The sequence below is a fragment of the Lissotriton helveticus genome, chromosome 7 (genome assembly GCF_964261635.1).
Source record: "Lissotriton helveticus chromosome 7, aLisHel1.1, whole genome shotgun sequence".
Classification (NCBI taxonomy): Eukaryota; Metazoa; Chordata; class Amphibia; order Caudata; family Salamandridae; genus Lissotriton; species Lissotriton helveticus.
Window position 1 is genome coordinate 1,380,840,550 of NC_136068.1, and position 18,455 is coordinate 1,380,859,004.

Below are 18,455 nucleotides of genomic sequence, written 5' to 3' on the forward strand. Positions count from 1 at the left end.
TCAATTTTAGACCGAGAACTGTGACATAAAGGTCACCTTTTGAGATCAAGACAGTCTTCCAATAAATATTAGCGAAACGGAAGATAGGGTCAATCGTTGAGGTCTTAGTTCCGAACCCTGCCAGCAGATGGCTTATTATATCATTGCTATCACCCAATGCATAATTTTTGTCAAGACCATACGGAAAAAACCTTCTGTAGTCAATTAGACTAATCGGCCTGTAGTTGGCATGCAAACTCTTGTCCCTTTATTGTACACCGGGACCACCTCCGCACCCTGCCACTATGCCAGAATAGGGGCTCCCAGGGCTATCTTGTTCGCTATAGCCAGTATATATTGGGCCCACACATTTGTATTGTGCAGGAAAACATCTACAGGCACAATATCATTCAACATAGTTATACAATAGAATCTTTGCTTCTACGTCTCCAAGTCAAGTTTTCAACCCTACACTGGTCCTAAAGAACTGCTGAAAAATGGAAGCTTCATGGAAACGTGTAAGGGAGCTATTGGAGAACAGGGCAAACACCTCAATTCCACAAAAAGATCAACACCAGTGGTTCTATTTATACTTTTTCTAGAGAAAAAGACATCAGGGGGCTAGTGTTCAGTGCTGGACTTAAAAATGCTGAATCAATCAATCAATCAATCAATCAAGAAATTTGTATAGCGCGCTACTCACCCAGAGGGTCTCAAGGCGCTTGGGGGAGAGGGGTCCGCTACTGATCGAACAGCCAGGTCTTGAGTTGCTTCCTGAAGGAGAAGTGGTCCTGGGTACGACGGAGGTGGATTCGGAGGGAGTTCCAGGTCTTGGCAGCCAGGTAGGAGAAGGATCTTCCTCCCATGGTGGCTCTTCGGATGCGTGGAACCGCGGCGAGGGCGTGGTTGGTCGATCGTAGTTGGCGGGTGGGAGTGTAGAAGGTCAGGCGGTTGTTGAGGTACCTGGGGCCCAGGTCGTGGAGGGCCTTGTGTGCGTGGGTGAGGAGACGGAACGTGATTCTCTTGCTGACGGGGAGCCAGTGCAGGTCTTTCAGGTGTCCGGAAATGTGGCTGTGTCGGAGTATGTCCAGGATGAGTCGTGCGAAGGCGTTCTGTATGCATTGGAGTCTTTTCTGCAGTTTGGCTGTGGTTCAGGTGTAGAGGGTGTTTCCGTAGTCCAGTCGGCTGGTGACGAGTGCTTGGGTGACCGTCTTCCTGGTTTCGGTGGGGATCCATCGGAAGATCTTTCGGAGCATGCGTAGGATGTTAAAACACGATGATGAGACGGCGTTGACTTGTCTGGTCATCGAGAGGGAGGAGTCTAGGATGAAGCCCAGGTTGCGTGCATGGTCAGATGGTTTGGGTGCGCGGCCTAGGGCCGGGGGCCACCAGGAGTCATCCCAGGCAGAGGGTGATGATCCCAGGATGAGGACTTCCATCTTGTCTGAGTTCAGTTTCAGGCGGCTGTTCTGCATCCACTCGGCTACTTCTTTCATCCCTTCGTGTAGGTTGGTTCTGGCGGTGGTAGGGTCGTTGGTGAGGGAGAGGATCAGCTCGGTGTCGTCGGCGTAGGAGATGATGTTGAGGTTGTGTTGGCGTGCCATGGCTGCGAGAGGGCTCATGTAGACGTTGAAGAGGGTGGGGCTGAGTGATGATCCTGGTGGTACGCCGCAGATGACTTCGGTGGCCTCGGATCGGAACGGGGGGAGGCGGACTCTCTGGGTTCTTCCGGCGAGGAACGAGATGATCCACTCCAGTGCCTTCTCTTGGATACCGACGTTGCTGAGGCGTTGTACTAGGGTGCGGTGGTAGACAGTATCGAACGCTGCGGAGAGGTCGAGGAGGCTGAGGGCCGCTGTTTCCCCGTTGTCGAGCAGGATTCGGATGTCGTCTGTGGCTGCGATGAGGGCGGTCTCGGTGCTGTGGTTGGCTCGGAAGCCGGACTGTGAGTGGTCGAGGGAACCGTTAGTCTCGAGGAAGGCGGCAATCTGACTGTTGACGGTCTTCTCGATGACTTTGGCGGGGAACGGGAGGAGCGAGATGGGGCGGTAGTTCTTGAGGTCGGTGGGGTCTGCTGATGGTTTCTTCAGGAGGGCGCTGAGTTCGGCATGCTTCCAGCTCTCCGGGAAGGTGGCAGTGTTGAAGGAGCAGTTGATGATGTCTCTGAGTTGGGGTGCGATGACGGAGTCGGCCTTGTTGAAGACGTGGTGGGGGCATGGGTCGGTTGGCGATCCGGAGTGGATGGTGTTCATCGTGCGGATGGTGTCTTCGGTGCTGATCGGGGTCCAGGCGCGGAGGGTGGTGGTGGGGGGCGTCGGTTCTGTGGTTGGGTGCGTGGTCTGATCGCCGAAGCTGTTGTGTATGTCTGCGATCTTGCTGTGGAAGAACGAGGCGAGTGAGTCGCAGAGGTCTTGTGAGGGAGTGATGTCGTTGTTGCCGGGGCTGGGGTTGGAGAGCTCTTTGACGATGCTGAAGAGTTCCATGCTGGTGTGGGCGTTGTTGTCTAGTCGATCCTTGAATGCTGATTTCTTGGTGGTGTGAATCAGCTGGTGGTGTTTGTGGGTGGCGTGCTTGAGGGCGGTCATGTTGTCTGTGGTCGGGTTTTTTCGCCAGGCTTTCTCGAGGGTACGGCAGCTCTTCTTGGAGTTCTTGAGGTCATCGTTGAACCAGGAGGCTTTCTTGCTTCCGGGCCTGCTGTGATGGTTTTTCAGGGGTGCGAGGTCGTTAGCGCAGTTGGTGATCCACTGTGCGAGGTTGTTGGCTGCTTGGTTGGGATCCGTTGATCTGTCGGGAGGGTTCTGGTTCAGTGATGCGGTGAGCTGGTCGGTGGTGATCTTGTTTCAGCTCCTGCGGGGAACCTGTTGCGGGTGGTGGTGGGTCGTGGTCTTTCTGAAGCTGAAGTGGACGCAGATGTGGTCTGTCCAGTGGAGTGGCTGAAGGAGATGTACTTGCTGGAGGAGAAGATTGGGTTGAGCGTGTGTCCGGCGTAGTGGGTGGGGGTTGCTTGAGTCCGAGGTTGGCGAGGTTGTCCAGCAGGGTGATGGTGTTGTTGTCGTTGTTGTTCTCCAGGTGGAAGTTGAGGTCTCCTAGGAGAATGTAGTCATCGGAGGGGAGGGCGTGTGGGCTGATGAAGTCTGTGATGGCTTCGCTGAATTGTGTGCGGGGTCCTGGGGGTCTGTAGATGAGGGTGCCTCTGAGTGTGGTCTTGGGGTCGGTGTGTATCTGGAAGTGAAGGTGTTCGGCGGCTGTGAGGGTGTCGTCGGAGCTGGTCGTGATGCGGATGGTGTTCTTGTGGACGATGGCGATGCCTCCTCCTGTCTGGTTGACGCGGTCCCTTCGGGTGATCTTCTATCCGTCCGGGATGGCGATGGCGATGTCGGGCGCTGAGGAGGCGTTCATCCAGGTTTCCGTGAGGAAGGCGACGTCCGGAGATGTGGTGTCGAGTAGGTTCCAAAGTTCCACGGCGTGTCTGTGGACGGAGCGGGTGTTGAGCAGGATGCACTTCAGGTGGATGTTGTTGGTGCTCTGCTTGGCGGGTGCGGGTGCAGTGTAGGTCCGGATGCAGGAGAACTTGCAGGATTGGCAGGTGAAGGGTCCGTGGGTGCGTCCTGGGGCGGCTCGGTGGCAGCCGGGGAGTCTGCCGGTGTTGTGGGCGCTGAGGGTGGCGGCGGCGTAAGTCCGGCGGGTGGGATGGCCTCTGCGGGGGCCAGGGGGTCTGGCGCTGGGCGCGGTCCAGGCGCGGACGGGCACAGACGGGCTTGCCTTTGGCGCGCCTTCGGCGCACAATCAGTGCGCCCGCTGCGCGTGGATGCTGCGCGTACGCGCGGACTCTGCCATAAATGGAGAGTGGGGGGGGGCGCAGCGAGGGAGGAGCAGCTGGGAGGCGGGAGCGGGGTGGTGAGTGGGGAGGGGATCTGTCCGGTGATGCTGGAGGGAACGGGGGTGGGGCCGCGGGGGAGCAACGGCAGGGAGCGGGGAGCGGGGTGGAGCAGCGGGAGAGAGACGGACTTAGAGGCACAAACAAAATACTGGCACAAAAACAATGCGGGCACAAGACGAGATCTGGGGCACACCAAGGAGGTCACAGAAATACAATTACTGGCACAACATGCAAGAGGTTTCTATCATTCACTTCAAAATGGACTGTTTACAAAAGATCATATCTGTAGTGCAAGCACAGGAGGACCTAGCGAAATAGTATTCACAGTATGCACATCTGCAAATTCTGATAAACAAAAATCAGAGGTTTGTACGTTTCTTAGTGGGCAATCAGCACACTCAGTTGTGGGTTCTGCAGTTTGGGTTGAACTCAGACTTGAGGCTGTTGACAAAAGTTCTGGCACCATTAGTGGCACTTCTGCATGGTCAAGGGATGACTTTCCATGAATATTTGGGCAACTGGTTTATCCATGCACTGCCGAGGGAGTTGGCAGAAACACGTCTCCTGAAGGTTACAGTAATACTTCAATAGTCAATCTGAATCAGGTTGGCACTTTTGATGTTTCCTTTCAGGGGCAGCAGTGGTGATAAGGATGGACAACTCCACTGCCAGTCATATTTCAACAGACAGAGGGAACGAGATGCACATCACTAGCAGTTCTGACACGTGTTTTTTTTAGCTGAAAGAGCACAACAATTATTCTCTGACATCTATATATTTACCAGTGAAATAGAGGTTCAGACAGGCTCAGCAGAGGGTTTCTCAAGATTTTTGTCTGGATTCCCAGGTATTCAGGAAATCTATTTGAGGATGGGTTATTCGAAGCTAGATCTGTTTGCATTAGAGAAGAATGCTCTCTGTCAGATGTTTGTGTCAAGGAAAACGGTGGAAATAGCATGGGTGGCGGATGCCATATTCATGAAGGTGGCCCAGGATTCTAATGTATGCTTTTGCACCTTTTCTAATGAGATTCAAGAGAGCGAAAGGCAAGGGATAATGTGTGTACCTTTCTGGTAACGCCCATCTTGGTTTTCTCTTTTGCATCAGATGGGGAGAGGTCAAGAAGGCATTCCTTTCTCGTCTCTGCCTCCACTGTTGTCTCTTATTATGGGCGTGACTGTCACAGCCAGAAAGCATTCAGGGGAAATCAACAAGAAGCATGACAGCTTCCTGGTCAAAAGCCCAATGGATTCTATCATTGAGACTTGTAGGACAGCCATCAGGACAGTTTACTGTACATTTGTAAAGCATTACAGAATTCATTGTGTCACGAGTCCTGTCACCTGTGGGAGGTCCTAGTAGGTGTCCCTCAACAACAGAAAATAGCTACAGCAGAAAACCGGTACCGCAGATAGGGGAAGGGACAAATAGTTTTAGCCTCTTACAGTAATCCACACAGAGAAATGGTAAGACATACCCCACACTCGTCCAGGTTGGACGAATGTCAAATGCTCCGCCCCCCTTACGGATACTGACACAGAAATGAACAATATTCTGCATAAACTTCTAGGGCAACTGAAGTTCGGAAGACGCCCTCAAGACATGGATCCAAGCATGGAGCAGGCCTTCTGCGAGGAAAACCTACAAATCCCAGACCTCCGCCTGCTCCTGAGAGCAGGACCGCGTCAAGAAGCCAAACAATTGCTGAGCACCCCGCTTCACAAAAACATTTGACAGTACTCACTAAAAGCAAAGGTATGTGAAAATTTAACTAAAAATAAATGAAGGTAAAATGTGCACGTCAGCCACGGCTAATGGAACAGAAATACAAAACTCTTCTTGAAACTAACTTTTTATGTGCAGGTGGTGTACTTGGACGTGTTACACTACATTTCAGGTTCATGTATTCTTAAAACGGGCTCCTTATCTCAAATTATGGATTTATGTACGGAAATTTCAAACACAGACACAAGCATCCGGGCATGTTTTCACGAGGATTATCGAATAATAACCACAACTGGTTTACTGCATCCTGCATTTGCAATGTCACACTTGTCTATTGGTAAATCTATGCTGCTATTGGGTGTATTATAGTAGATGGTTTGTCATATTTTATTCCTATGTGTGTTGTCGTCAATGAAGTGAAATTCCTTTTATTAGTAACTGGCAGTTTAAAAGCAAAGAGGATGTATACTCCGCCCATTTCGGCTATAAGCATGTAAATGCAGGTACAATTACATAGGCTCAAGTAAATACGAGCAATATAAAAATCTAGAGTACACTAATAAGGGTTCAAAACAAATATATACACAATGGGACTACTAAATAGCAAAAACTCAGACGACCAAGTTAAAAGGTGTTTTTTTTGGGATATCTTCCTCACTCCATGCAAAATGTATTTTAAGTCATACCAATCATTACGTTCACCATGGTGTTTTAAGTCATACCAATTGTTACGTTCCCCACGGTGTTTTAAGTCATACCAATCATTACGTTCACCACAGTGTTTCAAGTCCTACCGATCATTACGTTAACACAGTGTTTTAAGTCCTACCAAACATTACGTTCACCACAGTGTTTTAAGTCATACCAATCATTACGTTCAATACCAATCATTATGTTCACCACGGTGTTTTAAGTCATACCAATCATTACGTTCAATACCAATCATTACGTTCACCACGGTGTTTTAAGTCATACCAATCGTTACGTTCACCGCAGTGTTTTAAGTCCTACCAATCATTACGTTCAACGCAGTGTTTTAAGTCCTACCAATCATTACGTTCACCATGGTGTTTTAAGTCCTACCAATCATTACGTTCACCACAGTGTTTTAAATCATACCTAATCATTACATTCCCCAATTAGTCCCAGCAAGAATAAAACAAAAATGCACTCATGTCATAATGAACTTGCAACATAATCAACATAATGTTACCCCAAATAGAGCATGGATATCATCACAGCACTGACAAGGACAGTTACTCCTAAATTAGTGACAAAAATGCTCCTCCTATATAAGCCTGAGACTTTAACATCACATGATCCTTAGACCTTCTGGACATTGTCCTTCATGATTAATGGATATTGGCCCCACATATGTTGTGTACATCGGTATAAACAAGCTATGGTATTTATCCAAAAGAGCCTTAAATATTCCCCTCCACATAAGACGGAGAGAATTGCCTGATAGAGATATTTTACCCACAGAAAGCCATGGACTGTGCATCACACATGAGCCGGGGATATTGCCCCATATGGCTATGGATATTGGCCATAAAATCATAGATATTGCCATAACCTGCTTTTGACAATGTGCACATCAGACTAAATATAGCTCCACCCCCACATGAGCCATGACTCTTTACCCCTAAATGGTCCATGGACATCGCCATACATCCACTTCCATGGACAGGAGACATGACACCACTATACATGAATCATGGACTATCCGTCAGACTAATCATCTTAGTAATACCCAAGAGAAGCCTTTTGAAATCGTTTCATATGAGTCAAGAACTTTGTTCCACACACAAATTATATACACAGCATGGATATTGCACCAACATAATCGTTGGACAACAAGCCTGCACAAATGATAAAAACAGCCAATCCCTTACCGAGAGAAGTCCACTGCTACAGATTTAGAATGACAAAAGAGTTAGCGACCGACATAAAATCTCCCCCTTTTAAATAAATCCGTGCACCAGTGACAAAAGGAGGAAATGGTACCCTTTGATGTTGTACTTAATTCTCTCTGTGTAATATCAACTCGGTCTAATGGCAACTCTGTAAAGGATGAGTACTAAACAGATATTCATACAATGAGCTATAAGTCTGAAGTGACATGAATCTTCATGCAAAAACTTGAGTAAGCCCAAAAGTGGCAGCAATAAAAGTAGGATAGCCAAAGATGCACTAACACTACACACTAACCTTCTTTCGCAAACTCCTGCAGCTTGTCCTTGTAGGAGTTCTGGAGGTTCTGGATAAAGTGTTCTGTTATTTCTGTCACAACTTTTCTGATTCCAGAGAGTTTATCTTTCAGGCCAATGTAAACGCTTGGTAGGCTGTCATCGCTTGTACTTTTCTTGAATTCAACATATTCCTAAGGGAATAACAACACATAGTACTTTGCTTTCAGGTGCACCATCGCAGACTTAACAAGAATCCTGTTGCAATCTGTGGGTGGAGTTTCAGGGATGAGTAACTGGATCTGCACACTTTCTGGGAAAGGGAAGGGCACCAACCTCTCTGAGACTAAGAGTAACACCAAATCATGGGAGCACACGGAAACAACTAATCACAGGGTGTAGAAGCTCATTTACAAAATGTTAAAGACAATAAGCCTGCAATACAAACGTTGGAGTAGTTGTGCACAGATGTAGAGAAAGAAGAAAGAATAGAGGGAAGATGATTCACCACTAAGCCACCATAGACTGTCCATAAGAGAGCACCTCTGTAGTAGCTTTTCATGTTGCTAATGCAGTGTCAAAAGAGCTTCAGACCACCAAAATAAGCAGGAAAAAAAACAAGTTCTAGTACCTTGTACTATTCCCGAGGGGCCTAATTTAAAAACCAAACGGAGTTAATTTGAAATATAGGAAACATTGTTGAAAGGTTTCCACAATCTCAGACATGCTCATACCTGCAGGAAATAGATTTCGTTCCTGTGCTTGGCCAGTTTCTCAGCTTTGAGCTTGCTCTTTTTCAGTTCATTGCACTTTTGTTCCAAGTAAATCTTTATGCCATTTGATTGATTGACAGCGGCACGCTCTTTGTCCTCCAGAAATTCCAAAACATGGCCGTGGGCCTTCTTGACGGCCTGCAGGAGCTCATCAAACTGTACATTTATTGCTGATTTGGCATCAGTCACAGAGTTCTGAAAGGGGAAAAACAGCACATTTCTCATTCATTCCATTTGGAAGAGGTGTCCATGGTTTTCTGAGATAGACTTGTCCTTAGGGTTATCTCTCAATGTTTTAACAAGTCAGTGCTTCAGAAAAGCTGTAGTCCTGGCTCAGGGTGAGCCACATGGCATCCAATATGTAACATACTATGCCCTGGTGTGACTGAAATGACAGAGCCATCAAAAAGTTAGTGTTGACACGATCTTATCAGATAATTGAAGCTAAAGTGCCTATACGGGATCAGAGACCATGTCAACCTCAAGAACATATAAATCTCTGTGTCCCAGCAGATAACAAATGTATCAGTAAATAAATCGGCATAGTCAATTAACTAAGGGCCTGATTTAGATCTTGGTGGACTGGTTACTCTGTCACAGCGGTGACCAATAACCTGTCCGCTGAAGAATAAGTATAAATCCTCTAGGATATAATGGGATTTATATTTCAGCTGGCTGAATATCTGGATATCCGTCACCACTGTGAGAGAGTAACCCATCCTCCAAGATCTGGAGCAGGTCATAAGTCTTGAAACAAGAAGGGGCATGTGCTGTCTAAAAGTTCAAAATCATGAAGATTTTTGAAATAGTTAAGGAGCAGTTTTGAAGGCAAAAATGTAAGAATTAGTCAAAATGCATAATGAATCATGGAGAAATTGCATAAGGCTTAATCAGATCCAGCAAAGAGTCTGACATGTTATGTTAGGTTATGTTAATTGCGATTTGTAGAGCGCTTAATACCGGAAGGTCTCTAAGTGCTGAGAGAGAATAGCCACAGCCCCCGCAAGTGAATGTTAACCCCTGATCAGTCTGTGTTATGCCCAGGCCTCTGTGAAGAGGAGGGTCTTCAGTTTCTTCCTGAATGGGAGAAGGGATTTTTCGAACCGGAGGTGGCCCGTCAACTTATTCTAAAGTTGGGGGATGAGAACAGAGAAGGCTCGCTCTCCTTTAGTCATGTGGTTAAACCGTGGGCAGTCTAGCTGGCCACCCACGGATGACCGTAGGGTGCGGCCGGGGATGTATTTCCCCAGGAGCTCTTTGATGTATCTTGGGGCCTGTCCATACAGGGCCTTGTGGGTGATGCAGAGGCCCTTGAATCTAGCCCTCTGTTTGACGGGGAGCCAGTGAAGTTTTTGCAGCAGGTGAGTGGCCCGTGTGCATCTGGTGAGCTTAAAAATCAGCCTGGCTGCGTCAGTCATCACAACCTGCAGCTTGCCCAACAACTAGTCCGGTAGCCCAATGTAAAGCGCATTACCATAATCTAGTAACAACAAGATCAATGCGGTCACCACCGTCCGCAAGTGGAGAATGAAAGGAGGGGTGATAGTTTCCTTAACTGCCTCAGCAAGCCCACGCAGGTCAGGTTCACGGTGGGCACTTGGTTGGCCAGTGAGAGTTTGGCATCTATTTTAATACCCAGGCTTTTTACCACTGGGGCTGGAGACGATGTGTCTCCCAGCTCCTGTGGCCAGAATTGGTCGGTCCACGGGTTGCTGACCATAGTGATGGCCAGTACCTCCGTTTTATCTGGGTTAACCTTAAGTGAGTTGGCTGTCATCCAGTTCACCACATATCTGAGTGTGTTTTTCACATGTGCGTGGGCTTGTGGGGTGCTGTCAATTTGTAAAATAATTTGTGTGTCCTCCGCAAAGTTAAACACCTGGCAGTCCATCCGGGCCAAGTCCTTCACTAGCAGTCTGAGATAGATGTTAATCAGAAGTGGGGGCAGTGCTGACCCTTGAGGGACTCTACAGGTTATTGACCCTCTGTTGGACACACAATCACCCATTTGAATTCATAGGGTACGGTCTGTCAGGAAGGAGGTAATCTATTGATGTATCGTCCCACAAATACCAATGTCCCTGATTCTTGTCAAGATTTGACGACCATGTCGAACGCCGCTGACAGGTCTAGGGGGACCAGGGTGCACAGCTTCTTGCTGTCAGCTGTGAGCTTGATTTCATCCAGTACTGACAGCATTACTAGCTCAGTGCTGTGGTGGGCTCTAAAGCCTGCCTGCCTGTCCCAAAGTAGTTGATGTTCTTCCATAAACATCAATAGAGTTTTGAGGATGTGCTGTTCCATTATTTTAGCCAGAAAAGGAAGTTGGGAGATGGGCCTGTATTTTTCATTTTGGTGGTGTCTGCTTCCATTTTTTTGAGTAGGGAGAGTACTCTGGCTTCTTTAAAAATCCTGGGGACCTTCCCTGTTTCTAGCGAAAGGTTAATCAGGGAGAGGACTTCTCTCTCAATTGCAGGGAGGGCTACCTTCAAAATCATTGGTGGGCAAGGGTCAGCGGGTGAGCCTAACTTGATTCTGGTCGCAATGTGGACCATGGAACATGAAGTCAAGTCTTAGAGCAAAAATATTCTAAGTCCAAATCCAGAGACCGACTAATGTAGTTCTGCTCTACAAGAGTCATGGCAAACCAGACTTGCTCAAGTCCACATTTAAGGACTTTTATAATAAAATGCACAGTGAATATCGTATTATCAGCATAAGGTGATCATACATCATTATGGAGTTCACAAATCAGAACCCAAAAAGTAAGTTAGCATCATCTGGCACTATCCCAATCGCATCCCACAATATAAATATTTAAACCACCCCTTTGGCCTAATGTCATTGGATGTGTCAGTACAAATCTGGCTACACTCAAAAGAATCTCATATATGAACAGGCCTACAGTAACACACGCACAAAGAGCCTTGAATGTTGCAACAATACTTCCTCCAGAGTTCTGCGAGAACAGCATGTCAACACAGAGCATTATACTGGTGCACATTATGTTACATGTGATGAGAGGAGACGTGAAGCCTGTGTTAGGATTCAAGATGGCATTTAGGACTAGTGTGGACCTAATTGAGTAAAGTACAAGAAAAATATGATTTTGCAAGGTGCTACGTTTTCATTTAAATGCAAAAATATTCATAACGTCAGATGCACAATTTTAATAAATCAAAATCAGCTCCCTATTTAGTATAGAAGATGTCTACTTTAACTAAATCTGTTAGCATTTATTACTAGAACACGTTTACACTAGTTAGAATACTAGTATGAAGAATATGAATGAATGAGTGAACTTAATGAATGCTAATTGGTCTCTAAAAGGTTGGAAATAATTAGGCATCTTTATCCCTTTCTGCTGCATAGGTGAGGAAAGTGCGGAGCATACCCATTTCCCAATAATCCATTTCCTCCTACCCTTAATAGGCTTGCCCGGCAAAATGGGGTGGCCATGTGGTATCAGTTCTCAAAGAGGCAACCTTGATGTCCCACTTCTCCAGGATAGGTGGGGTCCTCTACGATCTCTTCCCCGTTGATGCCTGTGTGTATCCGAATCAGAACATCTCACTGTCCACAACCACAATTAGCAACTAGCAGGTCCTTATGGCAATGGCACCACCATACTGAGCTGGTATACAAGCTGCAGTGCCGGGTTTGCCTAGGCAAAATAAACTGCAGAACGCTGCCAGTGACTTTTAGGGGCCCCAGCTGGTACACAGATTCCACCAGTAGGAGTCCATATCTGTCACTGCTATGGTTTCTGTGATCAGTGGTAGCTGCCACCTGTTTTACCTTGTATGACCTTTTCATATAGCACATGCCAAGTACCGCCACTTCAAAGCATGATAAATGTGACACTTTCTTTGAAGTGTTCATGAGAAGGACTAGGTGCCGAGCACAGGAAGATTAAGGCTTGCACAGTAAACACAAACCTTGCTCAAGAGAAAGGGAACTGTGCAGGTCAATTTACATGCTCATTTAAACCCTGTAGAAGCAGACAGTATCTGTTTAATTACGGTTTAGGCTAAATGATAAGAGCATTTGCCTACTTGGGTCAATAACTCATTTGACATCAGTCATGAATATCAAGTTTGTTCATAGGGATGTGAATCTGCTGACTCCCAACTTTGCGAATGAAAAACAAAGATGTAGCGAATTTTGTGAAGTGCAAACCTTGTGAAGGTAGAAAAAAGCATTGGCAAAGCTTTGTCAATGTTTTAACTATGCTCCACATCAGCTAACCCACTGTACAGAAAGGCTGAATGTTAAAAATAATGCGCTATGACATGGCCATTACTGGGAGGTGACACGGAGGGCCGGTGGGGACAAAAAAACACTAGGTCGCGACCAACAGTGTCCGCAACATGGCACTTTTTTGTTATTGCTGATGATACCAAGCGACAACAGAAGGATGGTGGGTGGCTAGCATTAAGAATACAGGCAGCAGATGGGGAGAAGTACCTAAAAATGAGGAGGGGAAGTTTGTGCAGTCCTTTGTGGCAGCAGGGAATAGTTACAACTGCTATCAAGGTCCATGAGGCACAGCGAGTCGGCTGCAGACTATTAAGCAGCAGAACTTTGTCAGACCTTCCCCACCACTCAAACTTCCCACTACTTCCTTGCCTGCCCACACTTCACCGAGGTTCCTGTGGATGGGCCCTTGCATCTCCAGCCCCTGCACACTGGCTTGTATCAGTCTCCTTGTCAATCCCCAGTCCCCTCCCAGACCCCATCCAGTTCTCTACCTTGAGCTCCTTCTAGTCCCCTTCTGTACTGACCCTGCTATACTATCAGATCCTCTGTGGTTTTCCAGTCAGAAAATGTCCCACCCTTCATGGGTGGCCCAGCATGTGTCAGTAAAAGGCTCAGTTGTGTAGGAAAACAATGGTACAGGGTTGGCCACAGTGGGTCCAGAGTAAAAAGTGAAATCCCCAAGGAGATTAGGAGAATTAATTATACCCAAAGCAGTTTGTCATACTGGGAAAGAATTGCAGGGTAGCATAGAATGTGTAAAATAAAGAGTTTATTTTACACAAAAAGTTTTTCGTACTGTAAATAGTAATCAGGTGCTCACATAAAGTGAAAAGTGGGCTTGTCGTGACAAAGTGATAGTGAAATTAAAACCAAAACATCGCATTGACAACATGAAATAGAACTCCACAACTGGCTTTCAACAATGAGAGGACTTCTTGTTGTGGGGGTCAGCGGCGTTTCGATCTTTATAAAATTAAGATCATCTTCAGGACATATAGTGAGCAGCCTGAAATATTTATTGAAAGCGGGCGGCACTGGACACGGGATGACAATGTCTACCGGGTAGGCGGAGGGCGAGGATGAGACTGTTGATAGTTGCTGCTAACCGGGGCGACTTGGTGGGACTATTCAACCAGGGCTGTCGGATATCGATTCCGGCGGTGTACACCTCACGAGTCGCCTGATGCGATTAAATTACATGTGAATAATTAGGAGAGCAGGTCTGTGGGTCCTGTGCTACGGGCTACACATTGTATATTCTGCTTATTTGGCAAGAGGTTGGAGCGTGTATAAGGACAATTGCAGCAATCAGGAAGCGTAGCTTTCTTCCGAGTCTTATGTTAATTAGTAGATCACGGAGCAGGAATCAAACACCCTCCTGGTGGCTGAACAGCAACTAAATGACGTTCCAGCTCATTACGACAGCCCTGGTTGAATAGTCCCACCAAGTCGCCCCGGTTAGCGGCAACAACTGATAGAGCATCATGTTATTTTGAAAATTGTAGGGGTGCACTATAACCACCCGTAGTCAGCACCCGCATATTTAGAGGACTGTATTAACGTGTGTTTCTTAGACCTGTAGAACTAATCGAGTGTATTGCAAAATGTAGAAGTGTGCTTATATTATTTGAAGACTAATGTAGTGCTATGTTCGAGAATATGCCTTAAGTAATGTAGAAATTATTGCTTCATGTGCAAAATGTTGTATTAGGTTTGAACGTGCCATATTAAAGTTGCACGTGTAGGTAGCCTATTAAAAGAAACTTGTGATGCTCTAATATGAGAAGGATAATGTTTAGAAATAAGGAAATGTAATATTTTAGAATGATTAATGTTAGACTTATGGTGTAAAGTTAGAAATGCATTTAAATGCGTGAAGGCCTGAAACATGAAAATGCCAGCAGAGGCCTAACTGTATTTTCTTAGTTTGGATAACGTTACAGGTTTGAGAAATGTTCCTTGGGAAAAGGCTCCTTTTTACAGTTCAGTTTCGAAATGTAACTTAGAGCGTGTGTAAGATTGTTTCTCATGCATTTCTTTTGCAGGTGCAAGGCCACGTAGCTTGTAAGGTACAATAATTAATTGTTTTAGGAGTTAGGTTGGTAGGAGTGAGAACGAAGGGAGTCTACTAGAATGCACAACTGCAACATTTGGCGGAGAAGGTGCCCGGGATCCAAGGACACAGCAATGGTTTTTGGACAAGGATGGAGCCGTGGTGGAAAACTCCAGAAGCAGACACCTGCCCAGAGGGGGTGTGACTAAGGCGTGTCTACTGATTTGGGATTTTGTATTAGGGAAAGTGCCTCGAGGGAGGAGAGTCAGTCTAAGGCAGTCCAGCTGGAGATGAAGTTAGATAGGGGTTTTTAGTGGGAACTAGGCAGGAGAAGGGAAGGAGCATCTTAGAACGAGCTTGGTAGCTTAGGCTACTTACCAGGAAAAAGTGAATGTGCTTCTTAGGGAGCCTTCACAGCTGACACCTTTTTCTCTTGCCTGGGAGGTATGTCATGTAGGGATGCCACTTTAAAGTTAGTGTAGGGACAGACTAATCTTTTCTTTCACTTTGAGACTTCAAGTGGGAACAATTATTGCTTGCCTAATGCTTCTTGAACTTACTCTACTTTTTATTTTGAGTCGTCTGAGACTCCTGCGTAGGATTATGTTTGTATTAGTGCCAGTTTATTTCTTGAGCCTCTTGCTGAGGTGCTTGTATGTTCAATTGTTTTTGGCGTTGTAATAAATCTCTAAACGTTACTCCGTAGTCAGTGGTTTTTGAATTGGGATGTATTTGATCTTTTGAAAATTGTCATAAGTATGAATTTAGAGAACTTCCTTTACACTTCTTAGCAGACAAAAAGGTTCAGTCGGCCAGGGATTCCAAGGATTAGTAAGGTAAAATTCTATAGGAGAATCCCAGCGTCATCAGTATCAACAGACTCATCCTCGCTCTCCGCCTGCCTGGTAGACATTGTCACCCTGTGTCTAGTGCCGCCCACTTTCAATAAATATTTCAGGCTGCTCACTATATGTCCTGAATATGATCATAATTTAATAAAGATCGAAACACCATTGACCACCACAACAAGAACTCCTCTCATTGTAAAAAGCCAGTTGTGGAGTTCTATTTCAGGTTGTCAATCCGATGTTTTGGTTTTAATTTCCCTATCACTTTGTCACGACAAGCCCACTTTTCACTTTGTGTGAGCACCTGATTACTATTTACAGTACGAAAAACTTTTTGTGTAAAATAAACTGTTCCTTTTACACATTCTATGCTACCTTACCATTTTTTCCCAGTATGACAAACTGCTTTGAGTATAATTGATTCTCCTAATCCCCTTGGGAATTTCACTTTTTACTCTGGACCCACTGTGGCCAACCCTGAACCATTGTTTTCACAAACACGTTAACCCCAGGTTCGTATATTGGGGTGCTCTTGTTCTCTCCTACTGTCAGTTGTGTGGGAAAACATTTTATCAGTGAAGATGAACCACTTTGCCAGGCTTCGCAACATGGGCAATTTACTTGAAACAGGCAAAGGTAAAATCTTACTCTATGGTTAAAATCTTACTAGTCAAGAACTTTGAATCTCAAATATTTAGCATCTTTTTCCATAGTGTCCTGTACATCTTTTGGTAACTAATGAACATTTTAACATTTTAAAGTAAGTCTGATTTCAGATTAACAAAGTATTGTCTTGTGGTACACTTAGATCTCATCACAGCAGCTCTCTTACAAAAATAAAATGATGCACTTGCTGCCTGTTAGAAAAAATCTCCTTACCACAGAAGGTTTTTTGATTCTTCAGTATAATCCCTAATTTGCAGACGAACACTGGAAGAATTCTTTGAATGTGTGTTCCATCTAACCCTATGAAAGTTAATAGGACATGGCCAGGTTAACTGCTAATCTGGCAATCAGGATGTATGTAAAAAATAGCACCATGGTCAAAGGGTGAGTTATGGGAGAAAATGATGGGTCAAATACTATACAAGGCGCTCTGGGCATTTTTGTAGAAAAGGGCATAATCTCCTTTGTGGCATTATACAGGGCATTCATGCAATTGTATGTGAGCGCCCAATCTCACTATAGCTGACTGATCCTAAAGCACAGTGTTAATATAAAGGAACTGGTGGAGGTCCCCAGAGAGGATTCCATATAAGGTTGTTAGTGAGGATTTGAAGTCGATACAAGAAGGTTAGGGAAGGATTGAAGGAGTGATCACCATTGTTTCTATGGTACGAGAGGGGTATGGTAAGAAAGATGGGTGACCCTACTCTGACAATGTAATCTTTGTTTTACACTTATTTCTGTCTATAGCAAAAAAAGATAGACCTAGGAGAATGGAGCGTAATTGTGAGGGGCTATCCTCCAGATCTTTCTATTCATCTAGTCATGGAAATTCTGGAAAATAACATGGGAAGAAAACGCTTGAACAAATACTAAAGACTGACACGTTCCACTGGATAGCAGCAATTTAAATCAGTAGACAGGATAATAATAGACACACTATTACTGGGCAAGGCATACAACCTAAAGTAGATATGGTGTATGCATGATTAGATAAAGTTCAGCCACTGGTCAATAAGGATAAATTACTTTCCTTTTTAGGAATGGAAGAATTTTATGGCGGATTTATAGAACAGATGTCATATAAAAACTCATGCTATGAAGGTGCTAGCAAAAAAAAGGAATGGAGTACATATGGAACAATGAATGTGGGAAAAGATGTCAAATTATACAAGAACTGAAGAGTATTCCCTCTCTAAAAGCATTTGTGCATGGACATAAATATATTATTACGGCGGAGGCCAGTTGTTGGAATTGGCCCTTTTTGCAGGCTCTTCCCATAATGTTTTTCCTTCTTCCTCCTGTTTTTCTGACCTTTGTGTTGGCTTGAGGACTCAGGACACTTTACCACTGCTAATCAGTGCTATAGGCATATGCTCTCTCCTCTAAAACATGTTATGATTGGTTTCTCCATTACTGGCATATTTTATTTACTAATAAGTCTCTAGTTCAGCGCACTTTGTGTGCCCAGGGCCTGTAAGTCAAATGCTACCAGTGGGCCTGCAGCACTGATTGTGCCACACACGAGTAGCCTTGCAAACATGTCTCAGACCTGCCACTACAGTATCTCTGTGGGCAGTTTAAACTGCCATTTCGACCTGACAAGTGCACCCACTTGCCAGGCCCAACCCTTCCCGTTTATTACATGTAAGGTACCCCGTAGGGTAGGCCCAAGGTAGCCCCATGGGAAGGGTGCAGTGTATTTAAAGGATAGGGCATGTTCTGTTGCATTTTACCTGTCCTGGTACCGAAATACTGCTAATTTAGTTTTTCACTACATCAAGGCCTATCTCTCCCATAGATTAGCATTGGAGCTACCTTGTAACTCCTTACAAGTGTATCTGCCAATTGGGAGCAGATGGAAAATTTGAGTTTGGTGTCTCTGGGTTCACAATTTAAAAACACATCTTTTAGTGAAGTAGGTTTTTAACCACTTGGATGCTAAGGGCCTGGTACCCCCTTCATGTAATTTCCATTGAAATCAATGGAAACTCCATGACGAGTTAACCTTATCATTAGCATCCAAGGGGTTAAATTGCAGGTTTGAAAATGCCACTTTTAGAAAGTTGTTGCGGCAACAAA

General features: G+C 45.4%; 1 protein-coding gene across 1 annotated transcript in view; it reads right to left on the minus strand.

Annotated features, from left to right (window-relative positions):
* The window catches only part of TRIM16 (tripartite motif containing 16), a 146,116-nt gene that overhangs the window by 62,282 nt on the left and 65,379 nt on the right, over positions 1-18,455 (minus strand). The window contains exons 3-4 of the mRNA XM_078654695.1: positions 8,508-8,741; positions 7,796-7,967 (exon numbers count right to left, since the gene is read on the minus strand). Coding sequence (XP_078510821.1) covers positions 7,796-7,967; positions 8,508-8,741 — 406 coding nt within the window. The remainder of the gene's footprint in view (positions 1-7,795; positions 7,968-8,507; positions 8,742-18,455) is intronic.